The sequence below is a fragment of the Sturnira hondurensis genome, unplaced genomic scaffold (genome assembly GCF_014824575.4).
Source record: "Sturnira hondurensis isolate 20B ecotype Veracruz unplaced genomic scaffold, ASM1482457v3 Scaffold0000167, whole genome shotgun sequence".
Lineage (NCBI taxonomy): Eukaryota > Metazoa > Chordata > Mammalia > Chiroptera > Phyllostomidae > Sturnira > Sturnira hondurensis.
The window spans coordinates 2097634-2110467 of record NW_028072798.1 but is presented as its reverse complement, the minus strand read 5'-3'; the positions used below and the strand labels follow the sequence as shown (position 1 = coordinate 2110467).

The 12834-nt window shown below is 39.7% G+C and overlaps 1 protein-coding gene across 1 annotated transcript; it reads left to right on the top strand.

The window, feature by feature from the left end:
• The first annotated feature begins 3941 nt into the window (after positions 1-3941).
• Positions 3942-12300, top strand: FBXO5 (F-box protein 5). Its single transcript, XM_037052117.1, has 5 exons — positions 3942-4044; positions 7212-7917; positions 9018-9108; positions 10143-10325; positions 11547-12300. Exons 1-5 carry the CDS (start codon positions 3942-3944, stop codon positions 11796-11798), a joined length of 1335 nt encoding a protein of 444 aa, XP_036908012.1. The 3' UTR covers positions 11799-12300.
• Positions 12301-12834: the final 534 nt, after the last annotated feature.

Sequence of the window (12834 nt, the reverse complement as noted above, 5' to 3'; positions counted from 1 at the left end):
AAGTCATTCAGCTAGAATGGGAATTTTGAAGATGTATAAACAGATAATCACACTGTTTAAAATGGAACTTGTCATATTCCTGTATAACCCATTTCTCATTGTGTGATCTCAATTTCTTCAATGGCATAACCATTCTCCCTCTCAGATTTAAAGTGTAGTCATCTTTGATTCTTCTTCCTCACATGTAGTTCACTGCTAATCCTACTCTCCTACTAAATACTCTAATCATCTGTTTCCATTACCATCACTCTAGTCCAGAATTAATTCTCTCATGGACTATTTTCCTAGTCCCCTGACTTCTCCCTATATCTTCTATTGGTGATTCAGGTTACATATACGTAACTGCCAGGCTCATCTTTCTGAACTGCAAGGCCCTCATCCTGTCACTCCTTTACTCAACAGCTTGAGAGGTTCCCACGGCCTCTCATATAAAACTCCAATTCCTCTATGTGCATAAACACCTATATCTGTATACAGAATCATTCAGCCCATTTTATATACCACCTCTACTATGCCACATCAAATGACAGTTTTAATGAGGGATGCACCTGCATTTAACCTTCCCCTATTTTGCTCCTTACTCGATGCAAGTCCTCCCTCCTCTCCACTCCCTCAAACACATCCCCTACACTAGTGGTTCCCACCTACAGGCCATCTTGCCCCTGAGGGACATTTTTGCCAATGTTTGGAGACAGTTACAACTGGATAGGGGGAATCACAGAATAAGAATGTTCCTACAATGCAGAGAATAGCCCCCCACAACAAAGAAGTACCTGGCCCAAAATGTCAATAGGTCTGAGGCTGACCTGTCATATACCAGTAACTTTTCTATTCCATATAAAGTCCTACTGTAACCAGATGCATTCGACTGCCCAATGTTATATTACAGCTATATTTTATATACCCTATCTCCTCCCCCGTGTGCCCCATGCTTCTTTTACTCAGAGATTATTTACTGAGCATCTCATATCTATTAGGTTGCAGGCCCAAATGTTAAGCACAAGGGCAAGTACCAGGTCCCAATTATTTTCACATACTCCTTAATGTTTAGAAGCTGTAGGCAATAAGAATTTGCTCTAAGAATGAAAGCGATTCTCTCTGCACTCCATTTGTACCTAAAAAACTCAACAATTCTGACTGATACTGATTTGCAGGAAGAGGTATCTGCTAACATCTTGTAAAATTTAGAATGGCCCTTTACAAGTTTCTTATTATAAATGAAATTAACAGGAGCTCATGAACCAACTGAATAAATTGTCGGTGAATATTACATCATAATTAAAGCTCTAACAGTTAAAAGTCAATACTAATTTAATAAAGTGAAAGACTCTGACAAAGTATTCCAGCACACAATAAAACATATTGGTCTCTTCACAGTACCTTATATTAATTATAACTACTACAGAAATTTTGTTTTTTCCAGTAAGATGTTTTAGTCTTAACTGCTGGATAATACCTTTTAAGCTATGGTTAAAAGCCAAAGGTTACAGTCCAGGTGCTCCACTAATTAAATGAAACTCTCCTCCCCTCAAATTTCACATATTTTTCTGCAACTGAAAAGAGGTAAATAAATATGATCTCTAAGGTCAAGTAAGAAAGTAATGTGGAAAATGTACTATAAACAATCCAGCCTGCAGGAAACATCAGTCCTCAGCAGAACATAAAGTATGTGGTTTCCTGTACTTTATGGATGGAGTCTTTTCTTAGTAGCTGTGCGGTGCTGCAGGAATTACTTACACTTCTAAGCACAATCGTCAAATGAAAATAATACTAGGGTTGATGTGCGAATTATAGGAACATTTCCCAAGTGCTTAGGAGATAAGAAGCCACTATAGTTTCAATATTTTTTCAACAAATCATTCTTACTAAAAATCCCTTCAAAAACTACCCGTTGCAATCAGAAGAAACTCGGAACTACATACAAACCTAGAGGCACAGGATGTGGCTGGCTTCTACCTCTTTGACCTTTTCCCCTACTGTCTTCCTTGCTTAGTGCCCTCTAGACATCCTTCAAGCCCCGGAACAAGCCAAGCACTTTCATTTTCCCTCTGCCTATTATGCAGATCTTTGCACTGAGAGGTGGACATTCAGATATTGGTCCAAAAACTCAAAAAACTTCCTGACCACCTAAAGTTATTAATCGACTCTCCTATTGCCCATTCTGTACCCACTTTTGTTGTTTTAAGTTTCTCTTTCATTTGAAAGTAATTCCCAACTTCTCTCCAGTTAGTATTTAAGCTCCCTGATGGGAAGAACCTTAGTCTCATCAATCCCAGGCCCTAGCACCAGGGCCAGACTATGTAAGGCGAAACACAAAATTAAAGGCGCAAAATTTAAGAGATGCCCAAAATTTCAGTAACCAAGAAAAACCTAATTAATGCCACATTCTAAAAAATAAAACAATATAAAAAAACACGATGACCTAATAAAATTGTACATAAAAATGGCCTCTAGCCTGCACTGGCATGGCTCACCCAGATCCCTTATCCACCCTGATCCCCATGCCTGCCTCACCCGGGGCTTTCCATCTATTTAACTGAACTCTGACTATAAAGTACTAACTCTCCCTGAACCAGCAGAAAAGCAAAAAGTAAAACTGCAAAACACAAGGTTTCGTTCGGACTTTTGGAGTTTATATGCTGCGACTTCACTGCTCTATGGCCCAAGCTGAGTCCAGGGAGTGCAGTGTCGCTCCTTACAGGCACACTCAAAAAGTGAAAAAACATTCAGCAGAACTAATAATACAGCAGTACAACTTGTCATTGAAGCACTGACAATGAGTACTTCCATCCATTCCTCCATCACTAGAAAGTCATTCCCTTGACCAGTGGCCTCCAGCCACAGGGTGTGGAGACTGGAACTTCCATGGCAGGGCGTTTTATTTGGGAACAGGACTACCGTCTCTTGACCTTGGTCCTGGTAGGAAAGAAACAAACCCAAACACCGGGAGAACAGATAAAAATTTAATAAGGTTAAGGCTCATACAATGTAATGGTGGCAGGAGAACTGTGGTTGAAAGTAAAATACACTTACAAGAGTGAAGTGTGTGCCCGTCCTATCCTCCCACCCGCCGGAAGGACCCAGGAGGTCCCCGCTCCGAGTCTCGCGCCACCGCTACGGCGGGATCAGGTAACGGCGCCGGGAGCAAGGGTGACCCTCCCACCGCCGCCAGCTCCTCGCCCTTCCCCCTTAGAGAATCGCGGGGGACCCCAGAGCGCAAGCGCCAACCCGCCAACTTTGAGGCTACCTCCCGCCAAAAGCGCCTGCGCATAAACACTGGGGCGGAAAAGGGGTGAAACTAGGAGATAGAGAAGAACGCGCCTAAATCCCAGAGAGGCGGGCTGAGTGGAGCTGGGGGGAGGGTTCGTCTACCGGAAAGGCTGCATTCAGAGGACCAGAGTCGCAGCTCACCAATCTCGTTTCGGAGATGATCGGAGAAAGTCGACTACCCTGCGTACCTATCGGTGATCTTCAAAGAGAAGACGGAGCTGCCTTCACGATGAAATCAGGACTTGCAGAAGGCCTGTCCCCGGAGTCGATGGCACCTTGGCGTCTGGACGCATGCGTGGTAGGCTCCCTCCACGTGTGGCCGGGCCTCAGCCTCCCCGCGCTCCGAGGCCCCGCCTCCGGCCCCGCCCGGTCCACAGCATCCTTCCGGATCCGCGGAGCTAGGAAGGAGGGGGGCGGGCCGGCCTCCCGGATGGCCCCGCCTCCACAGCCTTCCATTGGGCTTCGGTGCGGGCTTCCCCTCCCACCGCCTTCCCATTGGAGCGCGCCAGCCAACGTCTTGCCCCATTGGGCCCTGCGGATTTGGGCACCAAATTCAAAGATTTTAAAAGTACCAGCTGGCGCCTTTTAGAAGGTAGAGCTCTGTGAGGCCGGAGGCTCGCTCCTCCTCTCATGTTGCTGGTGGCTCACCTGAGGACGCATCTTACACTGGCATGAGCCGGCGTGCCTGCAGCTGCTCCCCACCTTCCCCCTGCAGCTCCTGCCGCTGCAGCGGCAGCGACGTGACAGCTCCCAGGCGTCCTCGTCCCTCAGACAGTGAGTGAAAGGAGGGGGCACGAGGGGCTTACGGGTTCCGGGAGGAGTGCATGCTGCGGGGTGGGGGACCTGCGACCCGAGCCCAGGCGTGCGGCCTCACGCTGGGCCCCAGGGATGGGAAGCCAGATGTACTGAGGCGGAGGGATGGTGGGTCCGGGTCCTGCCTGCCACGCCGAACCTGGATGCCAGCTCCGAGGGCGTTTGGCTGGAGGCCTCCTAGGGCGCCCTGCTAACTGCGCTGGGAAGCTCTACCTGCCCACCCGGCTTGAATGGGCGCCAAATGCCCCCTCCCCTCCCCCACCGGTGGCTCGGGCTCTGCAGGGCGACCCCCGGGGCCTGGCCAGGTGCCTGACCCCACTCGCGGCTCCCCCTTTCGGTATCGGAGCCGCACCCGCAGATCCCGAGTCCGTCGCCCCGCTGTTTCGCCACCTCAGCCTTGCTGGCGGGCGCGGGAGATCCGGCTTGCGGCTATCTCCCGCCTCCTGCGCCGGGCCCGCGCCCTCCGGGGCCACCTCGCCGACCCCTCTGCATTTCCAGGGTCTCCCCCCCCCCCCACTCCCGCCAAATGTAGGGACCCCCTCATCGGACCAAGCTCTGTTGGGACTTCCAAACAGAAACATTCAATTTCTCATTTTCTGCCCCTTACCCAGTAACTCAGTCTCAAGGCCTGGAATCAAAGGGAGAGAGGGGGAAATATTTTAACTACAAAACCATGAATTTAGACATATTTAGCTGGTTTTGTGAGAATTGAAGAATGGGTTATTTTAACCTGTGCTCCTGGAGCACTAGTTTTTTGGTTTTTGTTTTTATCCCAAACTTGGATGGAATGAAAGTCATTTAAATAAACACGTATTTTTATCCTTTTTGTTGCTGTCTCTAAAGGAAATATACTGTAAATGCTTTTATTTTAACTAAGAAATTGCCAAAAATTTAAAAATCAGCATTTTGATACTGTCTACTTAACTAATCTCTGGAAGATGCCCATTTCTTTGGAAAGGGAGTCTGGAAGAATCGAGAGAAAAATACTTAATTTTTACAGGCTATATCTGTTTCTAAAAGATCCCGGATCATATGTCTGTGAAATTCTGAAGCTTGATGGCTTTTAGAAGGGGTTTTTTGATTGTTGGATTCCAGTTGCCTCTTTCCACCTTGCTCCTCAAGAGAATATATGCAGTTCTTTTGAATTTTTGTTTACAATTTTGAGAAAGTGAAATTTAAAATTTTATTGCATTTCAATATTTTTGAAATTTCTCTTAGGGATTGTGGCTGATAAGCAGTTTATGGCGGCAAGCCTCCGGGCTCTTAAATTTTTAAAGGAATAGCCACACCTAGTGTTGGGCACTTGGTGGTTATCTTAAAGGTCTTGGAAATTGTAGAACTTAATTATTTAACATTGGAATCGCTATAAAGATTTTTTTAAGTACTGTAGTCTGTTTAACTAATAAGGAATGTCAGATCTATAATGAAAAGTTAAATAGGTTACCTTTTACACAATTAGCTAATGGTGTCTTTTTCATGATTGGATTGTAAATGAGAAATGTAAAAAATGCAGTATGTTGAATCTACCAACTTCATGAGGTAGATATTAACATCCTTAGAAATTTAGAGAAATTTCTCAGTTTAGAGAAATTGAGAATGAAAGACTAATTGAAAGTTCTAGGTTACAAAAGCTAGTAAGGCTCAGCAAGGATTTTCATTTGAAATTGGATCTCATTCCTAGGAAAAGGATATAATATGAAATGCAGTCATCTGTAGTGTATTTTGCTATTTTTAAAATGTAGGAAAGTTAACTTCCTCAGTTTTCCCCAACTTGGCAAGTGACACTTTATAGCTTAGATGCTCAAAAGTTAAACCTCAGAGTATTTTTTACCCCATTTCCCTTAATCATCCACATCCAGTTAATCAGCAAACTGTTGACTTTTGACTTAAACTTCCTAAATAGATGGCGCATCTGTTCAGTTATCTTTGTTTCCACTATGGTCATCAAGTCTGAAGGACCCAACTCTGGAATTTTGTGATACATGTTTCTAACTAGTCTCTCTGCTTCCACTTGTACCTTCCTGCAATTCATTTTCTACAGCTGACGTGATTATTTTTTAATGTATACCAAATGTCTCTACTTTAAACCTTTCAAAGGCTCTTTATTACACAATGAGTAAAATCCATCCCACCCTAAAAATCCTATAAACCATTCTGCCTCTCCAGCCTTACTGTCAATCACCTAGCTCAGTAAGTCCCAGCCCTACAGAACTTTCTCTTCCTTGAATACTCAACACTTGTCCTTGCTTCCAGTATTTACCTCAGTCTGGAACTCTCCTAGATTTCCACAGTGCTTTCAGATCTCAGAATGTCACCTCCACGAGATTCCTAATTAATTTCTCCCTCTCTCCACATGTTCCTAAGTAGTCATTGGATGAATGAACTAAGTGGCAGCACTAGACTCCACCCTCATTGGTCTAATCCAAGAAGTCTTGAAGCCACCTAATATTTTTTCTAATTTCTGAATACTCAAATAAGTTTTGTAAGTACATATGTATACATATGTATACAATATGTATATTTTATATGTGTATATAGTATGTATATAGTATATCTTGTCCAAATATTAATAGTGCAGAGATTGAGAATATCTGCTTTAAACATATTTTAACTGATTTCTAAGGCTTTGGGGTGGTGGTACAACCCTAAACAAGTCTGGCTTTTGGGGGTTATGCCAAAGGTAAAGCTGATTACTTTGTCATTTCAGTATCAGGGTATAAACATTGATTCTTACAACTGATCAGACATAACCTTATACTATAAGGTCTGAATTGAGACCCCACTCCCATTTCATTATTTGTTCCACAAGCTCAGCTATTTAAGAAATAGTCTCTCTTTTACAACTTTTTACTTAGTCACGAGGCTCTCTAAGAGTCAAATGTAGTTAAGCAATTTGAAAAGCAGTCTATTTTGAAGTACCTTTTTAAGAATAAGATATATAAAGTAGTATTTCCTCATTGTCAAATCTCAATAAATGGATAATTTCATAGCTACTTAAGTAATACATAGAGATTAAAATAAAATTTAATCTGCTGAGATTAAAATAAAATTAAATCTTATGTCCCAATTTAAGAAATAAGGATGTGTTGGCATTTTGGTGTTAAGTAAATGTTGATGTTGTTTTTTAGGTTGCAAAGAAGAAAGGTCTCTTTCTGTCAAAATGAAGTGTGATTTTAACTATAACCATGCTTATTCTGGACTTAAACTGGTAAAACCTGATGATAGTGGAAAGTTAGACTCCTACATTTCTGCATGTTTGGAAGGTTCATCTAAAGACTGCATTAAAGACTATGAAAGGTTATCAGATATTGGATCACCGATTGTGAACCCAAGGATTGTTGAGCTTGAAACTGAGAGCAAGCCCTTGCATAACAAGGAAAATCAACATGTGCAACCAACACTTAATAGTTCAAATGAAATAGAAGAACTAGAAACCAATGAACTTTATGAAGATAGTGGCTATTCTTCATTTTCCAAGAAAAGTGGCCTCGAACATGAAGAGGCTAGCCTTTTCCTGGAAGAAAATTTTAATGATAGTCCACAATCTTGTCTGCTACAGACTCAAAGTCCAGACCAGTATCCCAACAAAAACTTGCTGCCAGCTCTTCATTTTGCAAAAGTGGTTTGTTCAACATTAAAAAAGAATGCCAAACGAAGTTCTAAAATAGACTGGGAGAAACTGAAGGAGTATAATGTAGGTTTTACACTACAGAATATAATTGGCAGAAAAATGGGCCTAGAATTTGTAGATATTCTCAGTGAACTCTTTCGAAGGGGACTCAGACATCTCTTAGCAGATATTTTAACACAACTAAGCGATATGGACTTAATCAAGTAAGTATTGTAGCTTTGAGTGTATTAATATAATACACCAATGATTCAGTACCACCAGTTCATGCGAAAGCATAGGGTAGTCTTGCATTGTTTCATTAACATAACAAATGATTTGCCTGGTTGCTAGTCCTTTACTACTTGTGTGCTACCTGTAAAATGAAAGGAAGATAATTTTGAAAGTATGCATTTAATCCAGTTATTTCAATTTTCATATTTTTGCTATTAAAAACCTTTTTGTTAGATTGGGATCTTTGTTTCTTTGGGTTCTGAAATCTCTTGTTATATTAGCTACATCTTTCAGACTTAGGTATAAACCGCCAGCTTAATTCTAGTGTACAGTTCCAATTTTGTCACACTTGAAAATATGAATTAGTTTCTGTCACTTAGGTCATTTTTAATGCCAGACTCCTAGGTTTGGCAGTAATGAAAGTACAGTCTCACAAATGGGTCTTATGATGGCTATTTGGTAGAAACCTTGTACTACCCTCTCTTCCTCATTCCACCAAAGAACGTATGTTAGGATGAGGTAACAGAATTGGATTAGACTGGGTTCAGCTCAACTGAGGTCATTTTTGACTCTTTGAAAAAGTTTTCAATATTTCCAGTGGTCTTTATATAACATAGCCAAAGCAAAACAGGTAAGTTGGTTTTTATTGTCAGCTAGCTTGAGGGATAATCAACATCACAAGTTGATTTTTCCTGATAGTAGTGTGTTCTAGAGTACTTTGAAATTTGTCTACAACTTTTACCAGATAGCTAACATGGTGCCATATTTACATCAATGGCTACTTACTTGATGTGTGCAGGTATTTGAAAAAACTGAAGTACAAATTAGTGGTTATAAGCCTGGATGCACTTAGAATTACTTCATGGGGAGCTTTAAAAAAATATAGAACGCTGGCCCCTATTTTGGACCAATTAAACCCGAGTGACTAGACATGAGGCATCTTTAAATTTTAGGTACCCTGGGTAATTTTAATGTAAATTCAAGTTTGAGAAGGCATAGAAATTTATATTTTGCACTGTTAATGTTTCTGTAATGTATTCATCTTACTCTGTGATGCTTTAATTGTGTCCTTCGTGATCATTTACTTTTCCAGTGTGTCCAAAGTGAGTACAACTTGGAAGAAGATTCTAGAAGATGATAAAGGGGCATTGCAGTTGTGCAATAAAGCAATACAAAGAGTTACCGTAAGTCTTTGTAATTGATGTTTTCTTTCATTTTAAAAATAGCAGCTAGTGCTCTCTGCCATTGGGTATAGAAGGGGAAATAGAAAAGATTACAGGTAATCTGAAAATCCTTTACATTCAAAAAGCATTTCAAACCCTTGCCCTGGCTAGTGTGGCTCAGTGTATTGAGCACCGGCCTGTGAACCAAAGAGTTGCTGGTTCAGTTCCCAGTTGGGGCACATGCCTGGGTTGCAGGTCAGGTCCCCAGTTGGGGGTGTGTGAAAGGCAACCATACGTTGCTGTTTCTCTCCCTCTCTTCCTCCCATTCTCCTCTCTCTAAAAACAAAATTTAATATTAAAAAAATTTTTTCAGACTTTTATCAGAACTTATAAAATTCCTAAGGGAAGGGACTCCCACCTCAATCATTTATTCCTAGAAACGGAATGTCTCCAAGTGTAAAATAGAAAAATTACTCAGTTCTCCGTGTGAGTTGATCATTTAGCTAATTTGGCTTACCATTTTGTGCGCATTTTTTTATTTACCAGATAAACAGTAAATTATTTACATATTGAAGATTCTTACTATAGAAGGGAATTCATTTACTTTCAAAAATACTTCAAGATCAATATATAATTAAAATTTCAGAAGTGGGAGTTGGCAGGCATAGGTCCAAATTTTGATGCTATTATTTACTAGCCGTGTTATTCTATATTAGTATTGCTTTAATTCTCCAATTTAACTTCTTTATCAATAAGCTGGTGTTAATGGGGATTTTTCTAATCTAAAAGGTAGTTTTGAATCTATTCATGACTGATGACACTTAAACATGACTGTTGCCATCTGCTGGTGGTGGGAAGAATAACTTTGTTCTGGCAGTATTTTATAAATCATGTTTTAAATACAATATTGGCTAAGGATGTCACAATTTCTGGTTTGTAATTCCTGTCAGTAACTTAGTTATTAGGCTTTAAATGTCTAAGTGAATAGTTCTGTGTGGCTGTGTTTAAGCACTTGTATATAAATTGAAGTCCTATTAAAACATTTTCTTATTTAGGAGAAGAACATTAAGTTTTCATCACATGCTTCAACCAGAGAATATGTTAGGTTCAGAACTGCACTGGCTTCTGTTCAAAAATCGGCAGCCCAGACGCCCTCCAGAAACTACGCTGGAGGCAAGTTATCCAATCCAGCCGATCACAAAGGTTCTACTTACAGTCGGCACAGTGAATTTTCTGAGGTAATGTTTGTTTAGAAACAATAAATTAGAAACACAAGGGCCATTTGTTGTTAAAAAGATTTAGAGTAAGAAACGGAGACCTTCAATTTAATTGTAGCATAATTAGAGTTATTAATGGAGACCTTATCTTCTGTCACCTTCATTCTTGTCTCAAAACTGTAGGGAGTTAGGAAACTATAACTCAACTGAAAAATTGAAATGGTATAGAGATGTGTCTTTCTATGTTGAAAATAATAGATACCATTTGACATTGTTTACGACAATTTAGTGATGTTGAGATCTAATTTGGAAACACTAAGAAAATAATGAAAAACCTTGACTTTAAAATTTTTTATAAAACTGTTCAATATCACATTCTCCAGTTGCTATCTTTGATATCTGAGGAAGAGAGTCAGAGAGAAAAAGGCCAACTTTCAGAAATTGAAGGCCTCCTATTAAACCTTCAAATCACTGGGTAGTGTGTGTTACTACAGTCCTACTCCCATGTGGATGATTTTGCAGGCTTAATTTAAAAACTAGTTAAAGGTGCGTGTTTTAAAATAAAATGTCGACTGCCTCATATGTTGGTCAGTAAATACAAATTATATGTGATAAAATTTAGTTTTCTCTTTATTATGATGACTAATACAATGTATATTCACTCAAAAAATGATGCATTGTGCACAGAACTAGAGGTGAAAGAGCAGCCAACTCCTGAGTAGTTCCAGGATGACTTCACAGAAAAGGTCGCCATGCAAGTTAGCTGTTGATGCATAAGTAGCATTCATGAAGTAAAAACGTTTAAAAGTGGCATTTGGAAATTGCTACTGGACCAGCTGTCTAGTTATATAATCTCTTACCCATTGAACAGTAAGCTTCTTAAAGGCAGGAATTCTCTTCTGTGTGACATTGGTGCTTTATACATCGATGGGGGGGTGGAGATGCTATCTAGTCATTCCTATGTTACATTCTGTTTTTACTAAAATTTGTTATGGATTTTGCCCTGGCTGGCGTAGCTCAGTGGATTGAGCACAGGCCTGCAAACCAAAGTATTATAGTTCGATTCCCAGTCAGGGCACATGCCTGGGTTGCGGGCCAGTTCCCAGCGGGGAACTCACGAGAGGCAACCATACATTAACATTTCTCTCCTTCTCTCCTTCCCTTCCCCTCTAAAGATAAATAAATAAAAATCTTTTAAAAAGTAAAAAATAAAATTTGTTTATGGATTTTTTTTTTTACTAGGTTGCTAAGACTTTGAAGAAGAATGAAAGCCTCAAAGCCTGTGTTCGCTGTAATTCACCTGCAAAATATGACTGCTATTTACAACGGGCAATCTGCAAACGAGAAGGCTGTGGGTTTGATTATTGTACAAGGTGTCTGTGTGATTATCATGTGACCAAAGACTGTCTGAATGGCAAGTCTTTAAAAGCCAGTTATAAAATGGGTCCTCTCCCCGGTACTAAGAAAAGCAAGGCGAATTTACGACGATTGTGATCTATTAAAATCTGTTGTAACTGATCATGAAGGTTAGTCAGAAAATGTTAGGTTTTAATTTAAAAACTAAAGAATAAATGTATGGTGATTTTCAATTTTATGTGTAATGTAACACATGGGATTTTTTCCTCCTGCTAAGTAGAGGATGCACAACCTCTTAAAATATTTTATAATTTAATGTGGAAAAGTTCTCAGTATAAATTAGAAAATTTAAATATTTTAAGAAAAAGGAAAACTAGTCATCTGATAGTTGATTGAGGTAAAATAAAATTGATTCAATTTTATGTTAAGAGAAGGTCATGTAATTTTACCCAGTCTTAAATCTAAATTTTGTTTACCATCTGTTAGCATTTGACACATTTTATTTGACTTAAACTGATATCTATTGAAAATATTGACTTATGGGGTCTACTTTAAATGTTCTGTCATCTTTCTTTAACCTCTTTATCAATGTGTGTATTTTCAAGTGTTCTTTGTGAAATCCTGTCTGTTTTTCGTGTTTGAAAATTTTGTATGTTTTACTATCTTTGTACATATGTATACATATTTCTATTTTTATGCAAAAATAATTAATATGACTTGTATATACCTGTAAATAAATTTCGTTACTGTTATGAATAAAATTATCACAAGTTTAATGAATAATGTGACCTTTTATTTTAATAAACATCTTAATTTTTGAGATAGCTGAATTGATTCCCAGGCTCTACCAGGGGTGTCCAACCTTGTGGCTCTCTGTGTAACACATTAAATACAGAAACACTAACGAAAACTGATGAGCAAAAAAAGGTTTTAAATATATTTACAATTTTGTGTTGGGCCGCCTTCATGGCCATCCTGGGCTGCGTGCAGCTCAGTGGCTGCCTGTAAGACTGACTAACTCTGGTTTTCTCTTCACTCACGGTATCTTAGATGTGGAGCAGGGTCTTGAAATAAACACCTGAGGATGACTCAGTATAAAAAGTCCCTAAAACACATTTGGAGAAATACTGTTGCTACATCAGTTAAACTGTATAGGTTAAATAGCCAATTATAA